Raw genomic sequence first — 19,123 nt, forward strand, 5'->3', positions numbered from 1 at the left:
AGCCACACATGCCCAGACCATAACACCCCCACACCACTGTGTTTCACAGATGAGGTGGTATGCTTTGGATCTTGGGCAGTTCCTTCTCTCCTCCATACTTTGCTCTTGCCATCACTCTGATATAAGTTAATCTTCGTCTCATCTGTCCACAAGATCTTTTTCCAAAACTGTGGTTGCTCTTTTAAGTACTTCTTGGCAAACTGTAACCTGGCCATCCTAATTTTGCAGCTAACTAGTAGTTTGCATCATGCAGTGTAGCCTCTGTATTTCTGTTCATGAAGTCTTCTGCGGACAGTGGTCATTGACAAATCCATACCTGACCCCTGAAGAGTGTTTCTAATCTGTCAGACAGGTGTTTGGGGATTTTTCTTTATTATAGAGAGAATTCTTCTGTCATCAGCTGTGGAGGTCTTCCTTGGCCTGCCAGTCCCTTTGTGATTAGTAAACTCACCAGTGCACTTTCTCCTTTATGATGTTCTCAACAGTTGATTTTGGTAAGCCTAAAGTTTGGCTGATATCCCTAACAGTTTTATTCTTGTTTCTCAGTCTCACAATGGCTTCTTTGACTTTCATTGGCACAACTTTGGTCCTCATGTTGATAAACAGCAATAAAAGTTACCAAAGGTGATAGAAAGACTGGAGGAAAGACGAGGTGCTGAGAGCTCTCTTATACTTGCATTAAGGAGGCAATTAAACACACCTGAGCAATTACAAACACCTGTGAAGCCATGTGTCCCAAACATCATGGTACCCTGAAATGAGGGGACTATGTATAAACACTGCTGTAATTTCTACATGGTGAAACCAAAATGTATAAAAATGGCCTTTATTAAAATCTGACAATGTGCACTTTAACCACATGTGATTTTTTTCTATTGTAAATCTCAAATTGTAGAGTACAGAGGCAAACAAATAAATGATGGGTCTTTGTCCCAAACATTATGGAGGGCACTGTAATAGAAAAGATAATTGAATGCTGTTTTTATAGTTTACCTCCATTTTTTTCGGCACCAAAATGATCCCGCCACCAGTCACATTTTTCCCTCTCTGCCGCTTTCTGTTTGATGTCAGATCCACTCATTTCATGACTCCCTGACCTGCTCTTCCATTCCCACCCATCAATTCGTGTCCCACAAGACTTTTCAATGTAATCGGAGGAGTTGCCAAAATCCAGCCATTCACCTCTTCTATTCCAACAAAACAAGGACCCAATCATTCCAGGTGAAGCCATGGTTCAGAGAGAGATACGGTATGGAAACAGGCTCTTTGGCCTGCTAACAAATAACCACCTATTTACACCTATTTACACTACTCGTACACAAATCCTTCTTTACTCCCCCCCCCCCCCCCATTCTCAACAACTTCCCCCAGATCCCTTCTCTCACATTTGCACCAGCCAATTTACCAACACAATGTTTGGGATGTGGGAGTATCTGGGGAATAGACACAATGTTGGAGTAACTCAGCGAGACAGGCAGCACCTCTGGAGAGAAGGAATGGGTGACATTTCAGACGCCCTTCTTCAGAATGAGGAAGGATCTCTTTCTGAAACGTCACCCATTCCTCCTCTCCATAAATGCAGCCTGTCCCGCTGAATTACTCCTGCATTTTGTGTCTATCTTCGGTAGGGTTGCCAACTTCCTCACTCCCAAATATGGGACAAGGTGTCGTGACCTCACCCAGCCAGCAGCCACGTGCTCCCGCTCCACCAATGGCAGCCGCCTGGGCAGGGAGGTGGGTTGCTACGCAACCTCCATTAGGAGATGCTGGTTAAAATTGAGAGCTGGTTAAAAACTGTTAAAAAGTTAGAAGAGCTGGTTAAAAACTGCAGGAGCTGGTGAAAATCGACGGTAGACACACAATGCTAGAGTAACTCAGCGGGACAGGCAGCATCTCAGGAGAGAAGGAATGGGTAACGTTTCGGGTCTCGACCCTTCTTCAGACTCGACTCTTCAGGGTCTCGACCCGAAGCGTCACCTATTCCTTCTCTCCCGAGATGCTGCCTGTCCCGCTGAGTTACTCCAGCATTGTGTGTCTACCCACACTGTCCGGGACTGCTGCAGCCCCCGGGCTACAGTGTCCGGCCATACAGTGCTGTTCGGGCCTCATATGGGGCAAGGGCGGTCCCATACGGGTCAGACCAATCTAGCCCAAAGTACTGGATGTCCCGGCTAGCACGGGACAGTTGGCAACCCTAATCTTCGGTGTATAACCAGCATCTGCAGTTCCTTCCTCCACATGGTTAGAAGGAGACAATAGACAATAGACAATAGATGCAGGAGGAGGCCATTCAGCCCTTCGAGCCAGCACCGCCATTCAATGTGATCATGGCTGATCATTCTCAATCAGTACCCCGTTCCTGCCTTCTCCCCATACCCCCTGACTCCGCTATCCTTAAGAGCTCTATCTAGCTCTCTCTCGAATGCATTCAGAGAATTGGCCTCCACTGCCTTCTGAGGCAGATAATTCCACAGATTCACAACTCCCTGACTGAAAAAGTTTTTCCTCATCAAGTGTCTCCAAGGAAATGCTGGCTCGTGGGCACTCAGTGGAGAACCACCACTAACTAACGTCTAGGCTGTGTGGATCAGGATCAGTCAGAAGCCTTGTAGAAGTGGCAGGAGGGGATCCTCTTTTTATGTGCGGACTACCTCCCTGTTCAGTCAAGCACTCTGGGCCGCTGTGAAGAAGAATTCGAAGCCCCCCCATTAGCCTCCGCAGCTACCTGAGACCAAAAGGAAAGAGAATCATTGTCAATCCCGGGGGACAACCTTGCAGTAAGGTTTGCCTTGTTTGATGCTTAAAGGGTTTACAATGATCTCTGGAACTGTTCAGTTATCCTTAAGAGCTCTATCTAGCTCTCTCTCGAATGCATTCAGAGAATTGGCCTCCACTGCCTTCTGAGGCAGAGAATTCCACAGATTCACAACTCTCTGACTGAAAAAGTTTTTTCAGTTAATTGGTCGAGGTCAGGAATAAATGCAGTCTTGCCTGTTTTGCTGTGATCATGAACTGGCACTGGTTCCTGGAGGCCTGTGACTGTTTGGTCATGAACAACCTCTGCCCATTGAACATTGACCATCACCATTGTATTTTACAAATGTTGTTGTTCAGACACAAAGAAAAATATAATGCCTCGCAGAATTTTTAAAAAAAAGCCGGTAGCAGTGAACATTATTACATGCTTTCTTATATTTTCATATTTTCATATTATTTTCATATTTCAGATACAGTGCGGAAACAGGCCTTTTCGGCCCACCAAGTCCGCACCGCCCAGTGATCCCCGCACACTAACACTATCCTACACACACTAGGGACAATTTGTACATTTACCCAGTCAATTAACCTACATACCTGTACGTCTTTGGAGTGTGGGAGGAAACCGAAAATCTCGGAGAAAACCCACGCAGGTCACGAGGAGAACGTACAAACTCCTTACAGTGCAGCACCCGTAGTCAGGATCGAACCTGAGTCTCCGGCGCTGCATTCGCTGTAAAGCAGCAACTCTACCGCTGCGCTACCGTACCGCCCTATATTATTTATAGTTTTCACATTTTGAATGCAAACCTGTATATTTCTTTAACTTTTATTTTATAAGATAAACGCGGGACTCTTGAAATAATAATAATAATATAATAATAATATATTCCTTTATTCGTCCCACACCGGGGAAATTTACAGTGTTACAGCAGCAAAGTGGATAGATAGCAAGAGAGCATTCATTATAAATATAAGTAAAGACAAAGGTAAATTGTCATCAGTTTACTGTGTATTCCTTAACTGTTATTGATACGGAATCAAAGTAAAAGATCCCTGACTGTTAGACAGAAATGACTGGTGAATATTCTGTTTCTTTATGTTAGGAGAAAAATTGTTCTGGCTTCAGAATCTGATACTCTCGTGATGCATGGGCTGTGTATGGCCTGGCTCCCTCTGTATAAACCCACCGGAGACTATTTTCAGGGAGGTAGCTTTTGTAAGCTCAACATGATTTTTATTTACAAAAGCATAAGCGCAATTTAATCAGGGTGAATAGGTGGAAAGGAAGGGATGGAAGTGTTTTTCTGCTGCTTCCAGATGAGATGCATGTGGAAGATAGACCAGACGATACAGCAGACACGTAAATGCCTGAAATCCTTGTCATATTTGCTGCATGAGTGAAGCAGTTGCTGATTAAACTGCTCTCTCTGCTCCCCTCTCCTCTCATCCCCTCCCCTTCCTCCCCCCTCCTCCTACCCCCCTCCTCCCCCCTCCTCTCCCCTCTCCCTCCCCTCTCCCTCCCCTCTCCCTCCCCTTCTCTCTCTCCCACCCTCTCTCCCCCCTTTTTTTTGTAAAGTATAACCTGTCAATGATTTCCTTGTGGATGAATTCCAGTCTCCAGTACTGATGCTGGCCTGACTAATCATGTAGCTGTAAGTCCCTCAGCACATCAGTTGAATGACCCAGCCTGACAAGGCGGGTGAACGATTGATTTTATTCTTGTGACTCCTTGATTTCTTTGACTGGCTGGGTCATAGATCCCAAAGCTGGAGAACAGACATCAGTGGCCTGAGTACACAAACTGTGTGTCATTACCCTCAATTTTGATTTCACTTCAAAGCTGTCTCGGGTCTCCGTCTCGACCCAAAACATCACCCATCCCTTCTATCCAGAGCAGCTGCCTGTCCCGCTGAGTTACTCCAGCATTTTGGGTCTATCTTCGATGTAAACCAACACCCCAAAATCCTCATACAGAACAGCCCTGGCAGACCATTGTTTGTGCTTCTTCCTGTCCCACTGAAATACTTTCTACATACCTCGACTCCATCCTATCCCCATTGGTCCAGTCCCTCCATACCTATGTCCACGACAGCTCACACGTTCTTTGGCTCTTCAATGACTTCTGTTTTCTAGGCCCCCACTCCCTTATCTTTGCTGTGGATGTTCAGTCACTCCACACCTCCATCTCCCACCAGGAAGGTCAGCCATGATCACATTGAATGGCGGTGTTGGCTCGAGGGGCCGAATGGCCTCCTCCTGCACCTATTGTCTATTGTCTATTAAAGACCTCCGTTTTAAAAAAAAAGTCTGAAGAAGTCTTGACCCGAAAAGTCACCCATTCCTTCTCTCCAGAGATGCTGCCTGTCCCACTGAGTTACTCCAGCATTTTGTGTCTATTTGCAGTTCCTTCTCGTACACCGAGCTGAGCTACAACCAGATTGAGGGGTTGGTGATTTTTTTTGTCTGGAACTTAACAGATACCACAAAGTTCTCTGCATTTTAAAATTCCTTCTTTAGGCACAGTATTGTGTAACCTGCTGACGGGCAAACGGTTCAAAAACACTTTATTGTAACTCTATTTTGTGCTCTCTGAATATATTTTTCCCCAATGTTTAATATTTGTCTCAAATGAACATACGAGTCCATTTAAGTCGGCTTATCGTGGCACCACTTGGTCCTGCAGTGTGGCGTTAAACTGCCTCCTGCATTTAGTCGCATCCACAAGGAATAAAATTGGCACCAGTTTGAAAAGGAAAAATGGACAACTGCAGACGCTGGTTAATACACAAAATGAGACAAAATGCTGGAGCAACTCAGCGGGCCAGGAGACATCCCTGGAGAATATAGACAGTTGAGGTTTTGGGTTGAGACCCTTCTTCAGACTGATTGTAAAAAGGAACATTAATTCATAGTTGGCCCTCCTTTCCCCATGGACATCTGAAATCCATGAATCTGTTCATTCTCAAAATGCTGTTTGGAGGAGGTTTTCAGGATCCTTTTTATATCTTTGCCTCTTTTCAGTTTATGAATTTTGGAATCGGTACGTTGCATTTTACCTGTTGATGCTAAATACTTGTTAACTTTGAAGATAGACACAAAATGCTGAAGTAACTCAGCGCGACAGGCAGCATCACTGGAGAGAAGGAATGGATGACGTTTCGGGCCGAGACTCTTCTTCAGACCCATTCCTTCTCTCCAGAGATGCTGCCTGTCCCACTGAGTTACTCCGGCATTTTGTGTCTGTCTTCGGTGTAAACCAGCATCTGCAGTTCCTTCCTACACATGCTTGCTAACTTTGGTCTTTTCCAACTCCATTTGATCGTTGCGTGCGAGTGGTTTCATCCTGAGTAGAGAGATATGTTTATATTTGTCTGAGTTATACCTTTTAAGAAGTCAACAAAGCTCTTCATCTTGAAGAAATGCAATTGATCTCACCTCAAAGACAACCAAAACCTAGTAAGGGTTGTTTTCCTGCTGCTGACATGGAGAGATTTCTGATAAATGTTCCCTCTTAAATTGAGTGTCTCATGTTGCATGAATCTCATCATTTTATGGTCAACAGAATTTGAGGACACTGAGCAGCGATTGCAATTTCATTCAGTTCATTGCTGCCACTAAAATTTCTCTTTCCATCCCGATTAGGATCCAAGTTACTGGGTACAAGTTCATCGCTTGGAGCACAGTGATGGGGGCATTTTGGACCTCGATGACATCCTCTCTGACGTCGCCGATGATAAGGACCGAGTGAGTAACAAGGCGACACTCTGCTTTTCATTCGTACTTTATCACTGTGGAGCATGTTGAAGGTTTTGGGCCGCATCCCTGTTGCGGAACATTCTAAAAGCCTGAGGTTACTTTGTTTAGTATGGAAAAACTGGAATCGTTGCAAAGCAGAACCATATGGAAAGATGAGCTCATCTTTTAACATGGCGAGCCGGATCAGGAAGATAACAGGTCCTTGGACCTGGTTTATGCTCAGCAGTCAGCTTCATCTTAAAGTGTAGCTTGCTTTGTATTCCTGGAGTGGAGTAGTTAATCTGCAAACATTTATTTTGGGTACATTGGGTGAACAGACAATACTTCAGTGCAATTGACTTCCAATCCATTTTACGCACTCTTAACTACATCCAACACATTAAGAGGAATTCTTCTCACAGTATCCATTGAGTTGCTAAGATAAATAGTGTAAAGGGCTTGTATTCACTGGAATGTAGAAGGATGGGAGGAGATCTTATAGAAACACATAGAATTCTTCAGGGATTGGACAGGCTAGATGCAGGAAAAATGTTTCCGATGTTGGGGGAGTCCAGAACCAGGGGTCACAGTTTAAGAATAAGGGGTAGGCCATTTAGGACGGAGATGTGGAAAAGTTCCTCACCCAGAGAGTTGTGAATCTGTGGGATTCTCTGCCACAGAAGGCAGTAGAGGCCAATTCACTGGGTGTTTTCAAGAGAGAGTTAGATATAGCTCTTACGGCAAACAGAATCAAGCGATATGGGGAGAAAAAGCAGGAACGGGGTACTGAATTTGGATGATCAGCCATGATCATATTGAATGGCGGTGCTGGCTCGAAGGGCCGACTCCTGCACTCATTTTCTCTGTTTCTAAAGGAAGATAGTGTCTGAAAGTGGAAACGTTTTTAGGAAGGTGTGTACTCCTTGTTGGTGGAGAGAGCCAGGTTGGGTTAATATTTAAGGCTTGCAACCTGCATCGACACACAGCTGAAACAGCTGTAGAAATGAGACATCTAGTGGTAACAAACAACAAGTGCTTCATACCTCTCCCAGAGGGTTGCTTCCAGGATTGATGGTGATTTATTTTTGGAATTTGCTATCTAATTAGCGGGTGCTCATTGCAGACGGCTGAACGGAACATTGCGTGATCTGTGGTATTGCATGAAAGTGAGTTTTCAAATCTTCCATCTTGACTCAAGAAAACAGTTGATTGCTCACGATAGTGTCAGTAAGATTGATCGTTACGTGGAATTACTTGAATTTTTAAAAATCGTGTTTCGGGAGTGCTATGTAATAAAATCAAACTTGTCAGTCATTCGCATAATTGTTACAATTGCAGTAACAACGCTCTCTAGTTGTTTGGCAATTTTCAAGCAATCAATTGCTATTTCTATCCTGGATTTCTTTTAAACGCAAGGAATATGTAATGTGTTGGTACCACTATTATTCGCAATGTTTGAAGCACCCAGTTTTGCAATGTTAATTGTGATTTCAAATTATTAAGATGATTAAGGGGTTGGACACGTTAGAGGCAGGAAATATGTTCCCAATGTTGGGGGAGTCCAGAACTAGGGGCCACAGTTTAAGAATAAGGGGTAGGCCATTTAGAACTGAGATGAGGAAAAACTTTTTCAGTCAGAGAGTTGTGGATCTGTGGAATTCTCTGCCTCAGAAGGCAGTGGAGGCCAATTCTCTGAATGCATTCAAGAGAGAGCTAGATAGAGCTCTTAAGGATAGCGGAGTCAGAGGGTATGGGGAGAAGGGAGGAACGGGGTACTGATTGAGAATGATCAGCCATGATCACATTGAATGGCGGTGCTGGCTCGAAGGGCCAAATGTCCTCCCCCTGCACATATTGTCTATTGTCTATTTCGATGCAGAAGAGTAGATTTTGAGCTCGAGCGATATGGCTGAGTCCTATTGCATTGTGGACAGTTTGTGAAAGGTTGCAATTTGAGCCTTAGACGGAGTGGGGTTGATTATATCTTTAAAAGAACACTAAATCAATAATTACCTCTGAAAAGTTCCGAATAACGCCAAGCTAAATGTTAACCATGTCGCCTTCAACCTCCTCTTTGAAAATGTTTGTTGTGATTGCCTGCCTTTCCTGTACTTCAAGGACCATTCCTTTTATGTCTACCTCCCATTATGTGCTATGACACAATACAATACAATATATCTTTATTGTCATTGTACAGGGGTACAACGAGATTGGGAATGCGCCTCCCATACGATGCAATAAATTAATTAGCTAATCAGTATTAATTTAAACAACCCAATGAAACAAATTAGAAACAGTTCTAAAACAGAATAAAGTGCAAGTAGATCTGTGCCGGTTCACTGTGCGATGTGACCATCCGGCTCAGCAGGACCGGTTCATGGCAGCTATGGCCCTGAGGATGAAGCTGTTCCTGAGTCTGGAGGTGCGGGCGTAGAAGGCCTTGTAGCATCTGCCCGATGGTAGAAGTTTGAACAGACTATTGCAGGGGTGTGAAGAGACTTTGTGGATGCTGGTGGCTTTTCTGAGGCATCGTGTGTTGTAGATGCCCTCCAAGGCTGGTAGCTGTGTTCTGATAGTCTTCTGAGCTCTATGGACTACCTGCTGAAGAGCTTTCCTCTCTGCCTCCGTGCAGCTGAGGTACCACACAGGGATGCCATGTGTTAGGATGCTCTCTATGGTGCAGCGGTAGAAGGTCATCAGCAGCTGTTGGGGTAGACCAGCGTTCTTGGGGTAGTCCAGCGTTGGGAAAGATCAGTGTTCTTAGGTAGAACAATCGTTGCTGCGCCTTCTTGACCAGCGCAGCAGTGTTATTGGACCATGTTAGGTCCTCCGAAATGTGAGTGCCCAGAAACTTGAAGCTAGACACTCTCTCCACACTGACCCCATTGATAAGGATCGGGGTGTATTCCCTGTTGTGTGACTTACAGAAGTTGATGATCAGCTCCTTGGTCTTGGAGGTATTTAGGGACAGGTTGTCCTTGATGTCTTTCAGTTGCCACATTAACTCAATGAGCCAGTTCCACCCCTCCCAACCTGTCCGAATTTGGCGGAAGGTTTCCGCTTTCTTATTTCATTTCCACCATTCCGATTTCGTCTCCGTTTTTTCCGCAAAACAGTCGGTAATTGCAATTTGTCAATTCGGCCACTAGGGGTTCAGCAAGAAATCCCCCCCCCCGCCCTGGAAGTCTCTCCGAAAATGTGGCACCCAGGCTGGGCAAGGCAGCCAATCTCGACATCATCGGGACTTCCATGGCCAATCGGTGGGTTGAATTTGCAACCTGCGGCCGGGGCTCTGGAACTCCAGCCCAGCTGGAGCCAGCACCTCTATCCCCATAGCCGACTTCCTTGGCCGGCTGGATAAACCAGCAAAGCTCTGGAACCAAAAGTGCCAGAAAATCAGTGGTGGAACTGCAATGAGTAAATAATAAATGTAAGTGCAAGATTATATAACTATATTCATTAATTAAGACGGGGTTAAAATATAAAACACAGCAGAGAAACCAATTACCACCCTTTTGGGCTGATTATCAATTAATGCGCAAATTTACTTCAACAAGTACTTCCGTACGCTTAGTCGAATCGCATATATCAACTCTTTGTTCATACCTTAGTCATACATTTTTGACCATTGTTCTTTTATTCAATACCAAGAGAATTGGGATGTGTAAGGAAAAAGCAAAATAGAAAAAAACAAAACAAAACAAATTTTTCTTTGTGTTGCAAAAAGTATCTCTGTTCAATAACCTTTCTATAAATAGCAGAATATACTCATGATCGACCTGACATTGTACATGTAGTCCAAGAACTACAGACTGTTGGAAATAATAGTCGTTTTTCACACATGAATGTAGACGACGCGTATGCGCATTTGGCGTGCATACTTTTATTTTGCTGAAAAGTTGCATTATGCGCCATATTATGAATTTTGATGTAAAATTCTGAATTTTGGACATCAAAGTTATGATTTTGTAAAATCAAATGTTGGGAAGTCTGCAGTTCTTCCCAAATCTAATGCTGCCTCTCCGTTCAACTTCTCTGGTATTTGGTTAGGTGCTTCTCGATAGACTAATGAACCTTTCAACACAGGGTCAAGTGGTGCATCGATGCTGAGCTGCAAGGCACACAGCTGCACCAAGACACAATGATGAAAAGGGGCAAAGTGCGAACTCACAAATATTAGCTCTGTGGCACTGATATTTGCAGCCCTAGTTAATGATTTCAATTTGGGAATCAAACGCGCATCGCAGATAATGCCAAATCGGTAGGGTTAGTCAAATATGGGGAGAATTGTCATAAATTACAACAAGACATTAAATAATACTGGCAGGGCAGATGAATTATTGGCAAAAGAATTGAACACTGGTTTGGTGATGAGAAGCAGAGGGTAGTGGTGGATGGTTGTTTTCTGCCTGGAAATCATCTAACAAGTGATAGACCACAAGGATGGGTGCTGGGACCTTTGAGGTTAGTTTTTTTAGTTTGTGTATGTGTGTATATATGTATATACTCACAAAATGCTGGAGTAACTCAGCAGGTCAGGCAGCATCTCAGGAGAGAAGGAATGGGTGACGTTTCGGGTCGAGACCCTTCTTCAGATGTGTGTGTGTGTGTGTCTATGCCTGTATGTATATGATATGTGTTTGTGTGTGTATATATATATATATATAATGTTTATATGCATGTATATGTATATATGTATATATATATATATATGTATATGTATATAAAATATATATGACTTGGATGTGAATGTATAAGTCATGGTTAAGTTTGGGAGAGCTGGGGGTATGTTTTTAGCAGGATGGTAAATATCTGGAGCGATCTGCAAGGCGAAATGGTGAAGGTGGATATAATTACAATGTTTCAGTGGTGTTTGGGCAGGTAGGATGGGCTTACAGGGATAAGGGCTGAATGTGGCCGTGGAATCAGTGTTGGTACTCTCGAGGTCAGCACGGACAAGATGAGCAGAAAGGGCCCCTTTCCGCAATGTACTTTGCTGTAAATCTGTAAAAATAGGAAAATGTGAGCTGTTGCATTTATACAGGAGAATCAAGGAGGTTTATTTATCATTTGGAAAAGAACCTAATGAAGGAGAGGGGTTTGGACACGGCGATCACAAAGAATTGAGAATGAGGTCAATGAGCCGATAACAAAAATAAATTAAACCAGGCACAAGGATTTATGTATATTGTCACGATTGGGCTGCCCCAAGTCTCCCTTGAACTTTAGTTGGACTGTAATTGGAGTATTATTTAGTTGAGTAACTTGAGTATTATGTACAGTTCTGACTGCCATATTATACATAGGGTTTGGAGACACGGGATGGAATTTATGATATCGATGGTGTAACAGAAAAAGCTGAACAGCCCGGGCATCATCTGTCAAATCTGATCAGCCATGATCACATTGAATTGCGGTGCTGGCTCGAAGGGCCGAATGGCCTACTCCTGCACCTATTGTCTATTGTCTATAAAAAGAGGGCTGAGAGATGATTTTAATGGACGTCTTTAGGCACAGGGAAGCCAGGTCCACTTGAACAGAGGTGCAAAATGAAAGCCTTTCATTGTAAGCTGTTCATCTTGAAATACAATCGGCAATTCAGAAGAGCTTGCATTACTCAGAACATCGTGAGCATGTGGAACTCACAGTCTTGGGGAGTGTTGGAACCAAATGGGATGGACAAGGGGAAAGGGATATTATGCTGATAGTTTTGAATATTTATTCACGCGGAAAGCTCAGGAGCAAAACATTTATTGTCCATGCCCCGTGTCAATTTCAGAGGACAGTGAAATGCCGACAACCTTGGTGGGTCCACTGTGCTGATAGTTTGAGGGTCGACACGTTTGAGGCATATAAAAACAGATGAAGCATAAAAAATTAAGCTCAATATTTCGTTCAAGTCTGTGAAATCCGTACGTAAATTCACAATGACTGCAGCTTCTGGTTCTATCATTGTTCCCATTTTTAAATTTTTTTAATCAAAAATATTTATTCAAATATTAAAATATTAAAATAATATATACAATACAATAAAACCAAAACAGAACCCACCACCAGAATAAGAAAATAACTGCAGATGCTGGTACAAATCGATTTATTCACAAAATGCTGGAGTAACTCAGCAGGTCAGGCAGCATCTCGGGAGAGAAGGAATGGGTGACGTTCGGTCAGACTGAAGAAGGGTCTCGACCCGAAACATCACCCATTCCTTCTCTCCCGAGATGCTGCCTGACCTGCTGAGTTACTCCAGCATTTTGTGAATAAACCCACCACCAGAATACTATACAAACAAATATACCAATTGAAACTATTATACAATTATATTACAATCCCCATCCAGGATACATCCAATCCCCCGCGGTGCCCAGCGGTCCCGGAAATCCTCCAGGGTGCCCGTGGACAGCGCGTAGTCCCTCTCCAACACCACCCGGGCGTGGATGTAACCCCGGAACAGGGGTAGGCAGCTGGCTCGGGCAGACCCCTCTTCCGCCTGGCGCCGTGAGTCGCGGATGGCCAGCTTGGCCACCAATGTTCCCATTGGTGGGATCATCGTTCTGACAAACTCTTGCAGATTTCACTCCCTGCCTAATCTTACCTTCTTGTCACTGCGCATTCTTTTGGATCTGCATCTGGGGAGAAAGTGCCGTTTTAAGTTGCTTTTCAACTCGCAATTACCAAACAAATTCTGTATTGTCACAAAAAAGCTCTGGAGCTGTTTATCTTTTCAAGTGCTCGGCCACCGTGTCACCGGCCACCTAAGCCTTTCGTGTCCCTGTCCCCAGCAAAACCTTCACCAACCTCACTGTTCATGTCTGGTTTCAAGTGCAGGGGACACAAACAGTGATGCTTCACAACTGACCGAGCCATGCATTTCAAGTAACCCCTGCATCCCCTCTCTCTCCATCCCTCCCCACCCAAGTCGTACCAGCTTCAGTCGTCTTCTTGAGTCTCATTGTTTGTAACTCGTTTTCACCTAGCCCACAGCTAACAATGGCCTGTTTCCTTTATCATCATCACTTTTTTGCATATCTTTCATTCATTTGTTCTATATCTCTCTACATCAACGCATATATCTCTTGTTTCCCTTTCCCCGGACTCTCCGTCTAAAGAAGGATCTCGACCCAAAATGTCATCTATTCCTTTTCTCCAGAGATGCTGTCTGATCCGCTGAGTTACTCGGGCTTTTTGTGTCTATCTTCAGTTTAAACCAGCATCTGCAGTTCCTTCCTACATGTGCTGTCTGGCCCGCTGAGATACTCCAGCTTTTTGTGTCTTCCATGCATTTCCATATCTGGCCAAACCACATTGGAGTTTGTGGATATACTGTTCCTTTGCCAGAACTAGCAAATGGATTTTCTTGAATTTCTTTAGAAACATAGAGGGAAATGTCCTTTATTGGATATCTTCAAGATCTTGGTGATGGATGTGTTTTTGCGACATGTCTCTTTGGAATGTTTCTTGAAGGATGCTCATAAATGAAGCATCTGTTATTATTTTTGACAGTTATTGCCATGGCTTTGAATTGCAGTGTCTTTTCATGTGCAGCATCTTGAAGTGATTTGCAAACAGAAATTTTAGACCTACTTACCCCAGTGTAGAAAGATGATTTAGTTGATAGCAGAGAATATAGGTTTCTCTTGTTTGTGAATTGGTCTAAAATTGTTTTTAAAAGAACGGGTGTCCAGGCAGGCCAGCACAAGTAAGCTATGCAATTTGCTTCATTCAATAGTTTGTTCAATTTTGAAATAAGATTCCAACTCCACCCACTTTATTCTTTGGTGTAATCTCAATGCAATGAAAATCTTTGATTGAAAGGCTTGATTGCATCAAAGAAGCAATTAAATTCTGATATTGACGTTCCTGAGGCTGCTTTTGAATGGAACTGAAGAGAACAGTTGGATGGATCTGCTGATTTGGCCTGATTGGTCTTTGAGTGTGGTTTCATAGTCACTCATATTTTGCTGATGATAAGTTGGGCTTTATGTATAGTTTAGAGTTACAGCGTGGAAACAGGCCTTTGGTCCCACTGAGTCCACGCCGACTAAAGATAATAGAGCAGAGCAAGATAGACCACTCGACCCTAAAAACCGTAGTTTGTTATGGCGCCATTTTAGTAGGCAGAAACTTGCAGAAACATTTAAAAAAATCCCCGGTGTGGGACGAATAAAGGAATATATTAATATTATTATTATTATAAAAAGAAAAATAACAAAAATCTGTGAATTGATAGATGAGATATATTATGCATTCTTATGGGATATATTCTGCATTCACAAATACTGTTCCCCCAAAACACTGATTACACTGCGAGAGGCAAAGCGAACGGAGGGTTTTGCTTACTAAAATGGCAGACGTTACGCTCGTTTGCCTACCACACTTCAGTAGAGGCGATTTCGATGGAGTGATTCATCTTGCTCCTCTAGTATCTTTGACGCCGACCAGCGATCCCCGCATCTCAACACAATTACATTTATGCCAAGCCAATTAACCTTCAACCCTGCATGTCTTTGAAGTGCGAGAGAAAACCGGAGAAAACCCATGCAGGTCGCTGGGAGAACATACAAACTCCGTACAGATAGTACCCGTCGTCAGGATTGAACCTGGGTTTCTGTCGCTGTAAGGCAGCAACTATGCTGCCTTGCCACCCACATTTCTTTTTCATGATTAGCTGCAGTGATGCCCACTTGTTTTCATCAATTACTAAATATATACATTCAATAGTCAATAGTCAATAGTCCATTGTGGATTACAGGATATGAGGGCACTTGTGATATTTTCTTCATTCATCCACCTTTGAAACTGAGGACAGTTTCAGAACCTCCACAGTTGTCAGGGGTTATGGGGAGAAGGCAGGAGAATGGGGTTAGGAGGGAGAGAAAGATCAGCCATGATTGAATGGCGGAGTGGACTTGATGTGCCGAATGGTCTAATTCTACTCTCATTCCTTATGACCTCTCTGCATTGATGTATTTGGTGCAAAGTTGGCACAGCGCAGAAATGAGCGTGGAACTGGTACATTGAGTATGATTTCCTTGGGGGAGTCCAGAACCAGGGGTCACAGTTTAAGAATAATGGGTAGGCCGTTTCGTACTGAGATGAGGAGAAACTTTTCCACCCAGAGTGGAATTCTCTGTCACAGAAGGTAGTGGAGGCCAATTCACAGGATGTATTCAGGTATCTCAAAATGCTGAAGTAACTCAGCGGGTCAGGCGAGAGTTAGATATAGCTCTTAGGGCTAACGGAATCAAGGGATATGGGGGAGGAAGCAGGAATGGGGTACTGATTTTGGATGATCAGCCATGATTATATTGAATGGCGGTGCTGGATCGAAGGACCAAATGGCCTACTCCTGCACATAATTTTCTATGTTTCTTCGCAATGAAGTCCAACAAGTGTTTGTGTAGGAAGGAACTGCAGATGCTGGTTTACACCAAATACAGACGCAAAATGCTGGTGTAACCCAGCGGGACAGACAGCATTTCTGGAGAGCAGGAATGGGTGACGTTTCAGGTCGAGACTCTTCTTCAGACTGAGAGTTGGGAGTCCAGTTTCCATCTCCCCTGACTCTCAGTCTGAAGAAGGGAAGAAGGGTCTTGACCCGAAACATCATCCATTCCTTCCCTCCAGAAATGAAGAATCTGGTGCAGAAAATTGACTTTGCACCTGTGTATGATGAAAACATCTTATGGAACATGTATTATTGTGAAAAGTACCTTGCAATGATGAGAGAAAAAGAGTCATGCAATGCTGTTGAACAAACGTTGGGGAGCTTTTGCCTTCTGGCTTGATGTGTGTGCAAGCACACTTCTATCAAGGAAAGTAAGGTGTGTGTATGTGTGAAGTAAAGTGCCTATCTACACTCAGTACATTGAAAATTCAAAGCACTTTCTCTGAAAAGTAGGCATTAAAATGATAGCTGTTTAAGAAGCAAATGCCTGTAATTTATTTAAGTATAACTTTTATTTGAATGTTTCTTTGTCTGTGGGATTCTGAGATTTACAAATAATGGTTTGGCAGTGCTGGCTCGGGGGGCCGAATGGCCTCCTCCTGCACCCATTTTCTATGTCAGGTTTGGAGTTCAAAGGCAGGGAAATTTCTCTTCTGAACCCCTTTTAAATATAAAAGTCAGGTGGGCGCATGTAGTGTATTGTGTCTATTTCTGGTCACCTCGTTTACAAAGGAATGTGAAGGTGCCAGAGAGAATGCAGAGAAGGTTGGTTGACATGAACAGTTCCAGGGACGAAAGCTTTCAGGCCACGTGGGGTACATAAGCAGTTCCGGCTATCGGTAACAAACAAATTGCAGTAGGACCTCTGGATCAGGCAGACGATGTTTGTGGATTAGGATCTTTCTGCAGATGACTTCAGCAATCAGAATACCCCGCCATTTCTTTGTGCAAAATGATTTAGTTATCATGCATCATTATCTAATCACTTTTTCCACCCTTCATTTTATTATTATTATCAACCTGAAGCAACGGTTAAATAATGCCTAAATAAACCTAACGTTGTGATGAAATGTTTAGACCATTACGTGTGATTTTCAAAATCAAATACTTTGTCTTCTTGACTGAAAAGGAACTCTTGCATCAGAACCTTTTGCAGGTGAATTTCTGGAGTCAGGCGGCTGTAATTATCAAAGAGCCTGTTTTCAAAGGGTTTTCCAGAGGTTATTTTGGTTTCCACAGTGTTTCAGCATTCTCCGAGTAAACTTGTGAAAAGTCAAAAGGACTTTGGACTTTGAATAATGACGCCAAAAATGGCAGTGCCTGCATGTGTAATATATGTAAGATGAATTTTCACTGTGTAGTTGCATTTGTGACTGTAGGAGCGAAATAGAGAGGCCAGGCGGAATTGGTGTCTGAATTAACAGGCGATTTATTAAACTAGTGTGCACCAGGAGACCAGTCAAAGCTGTTATGTCGAGTGTGACTTCGGTGCATTTTTTATTTTCTCAGATGACAAGATTCCTCATAAACTTGATTAACAGTAAATCGAGGTCTTAATTACAGAAACTTGACTAACAATAAAAATGAGGTCTTGCTCAGAGGCTTGCACCCCTCCAACCCGTCCGAATTTGGTGGAAAGTTCCGCTTTCTTATTTTATTTCCGCCATTCCGATTTCGCTTCACATTTTTCCGCAATACAGTCGGTAATTGCAATTTGTCAATTCGGCCACTAGAGGTCGCTAGGGGTTCCGCGCGAAACCCCCCCGCCTTGGAAGTCTCCCCGAAAATGTGTCACCTAGGCTGGGCAAGGCGGCCGCTAGAGGTCGCAAGGGGTTCTGCGATAAATCCCCCCCCGCCCTGGAAGTCTCCCCGAAAATGTGGCACATAGGCTGGGCAAAGCAGCCAATCTCGACCTCATTGGGACTTCCATGGCCAATCAGTGGGTTGAATTTGCAACCTGCGGCCGGGGCTCTGGAACTCCAGCTCAGCTGGAGCCAGCACCTCTATCCTCATAGCGACTTCCTTGGCCAGCTGGATAAACCAGCAAAGCTCTGGAACCAAGAGTGCCAGAAAATCAGTGGTGGAACTGTAATGAGTAAATATTAACTTTAAATGCAAGATTATATAACTATATTAATTAATTAAGACATGGTTAAATTATAAAACACAGCAGAAAAGCCAATTACCATCTTTTGGGGCTGATTACCAATTAATGTGCAAATTTACTTCAACAAGTACTTCCGTATGCTTAGTCGAGTCGCATACATCAACTCTTTGTTCATAACTTAGTCATACATTTTATGACCATTGTTCTTTTATTCAATACCAAGAGTATTGGGATGTGTAAGGAAAAAGCAAAATAGAAAAAACAAAAAAAGTTTTTTCTTTGTGTTGCAAAAAGTATCTCTGTTCAATAAATAGCAGAAGATACTCATGATAGGCCTGACATTGTATATGTAGTCCAAGAACTGCAGACTGTTGGAAATAATTGTCATTTTTCACACATGAATGTAGCGCAACACGTATGTGCATTTGGCATGCATACTTTTTTTTTGCTGAAAAGTTGCATTGCATGCCATATTATGAATTTTGATGTAAAATTCTGAATTTTGGACATCAGAATTATGAATTCGTAAAATCAAATGTTGGGAGGTCTGGACTTGATTAACAATAAAACAAGGTCTTAATTATAGAATGGAACTCTGAAAGACTTAATTAGCTGACAAACAGAATGAGATGATTATTTGCAAGTCTAAATTCATTAGCAGTCAAGTCAAGTTTATTTGTCACATACACCTGCAAAATGTGCAGTGAAATGAAAGGTCGCCCACAGTCCAGCAATAGAGCAATAAAAATAAACAATTTCACACACAATCACAACCAACACAAAAAAAAAATCAAAAATAATTCTGTTTCAATGATGGGTGCAGTAGGCATCATCAATGAAATTCTTGTTAGGTCTTTGTCCGCGGCTCCCTGTCACCACATAAGCACAATCCACGTCCATATTTACGAATTATTAGCCCTCACTATTGTTTACCCGACAACAGTGACAAATAATGCACCATTGAACTTGATTCACGACAATGTTGCTTTTTGTGTGAGATTTCATGGGGAGAAGTTGGTTTATTTCTGCCAAAGTGTAATCTTGGATTGGTGGAAATTAAAATGCTTGAATGG

The 19,123-nt window shown here is 43.1% G+C and overlaps 1 protein-coding gene across 5 annotated transcripts in view; it reads left to right on the forward strand.

Moving 5' to 3' along the window:
• pard3aa (par-3 family cell polarity regulator alpha, a) overlaps nt 1-19,123 on the forward strand; it is a 946,605-nt gene that overhangs the window by 142,226 nt on the left and 785,256 nt on the right. For all 5 annotated transcript variants that reach the window (XM_078425377.1, XM_078425422.1, XM_078425385.1 and 2 more), the window contains exon 2: nt 6,403-6,504. In XM_078425377.1, coding sequence (XP_078281503.1) covers nt 6,403-6,504 — 102 coding nt within the window. The remainder of the gene's footprint in view (nt 1-6,402; nt 6,505-19,123) is intronic.

This window comes from Rhinoraja longicauda, chromosome 2 (assembly GCF_053455715.1).
Source record: "Rhinoraja longicauda isolate Sanriku21f chromosome 2, sRhiLon1.1, whole genome shotgun sequence".
Classification (NCBI taxonomy): domain Eukaryota; kingdom Metazoa; phylum Chordata; class Chondrichthyes; order Rajiformes; family Arhynchobatidae; genus Rhinoraja; species Rhinoraja longicauda.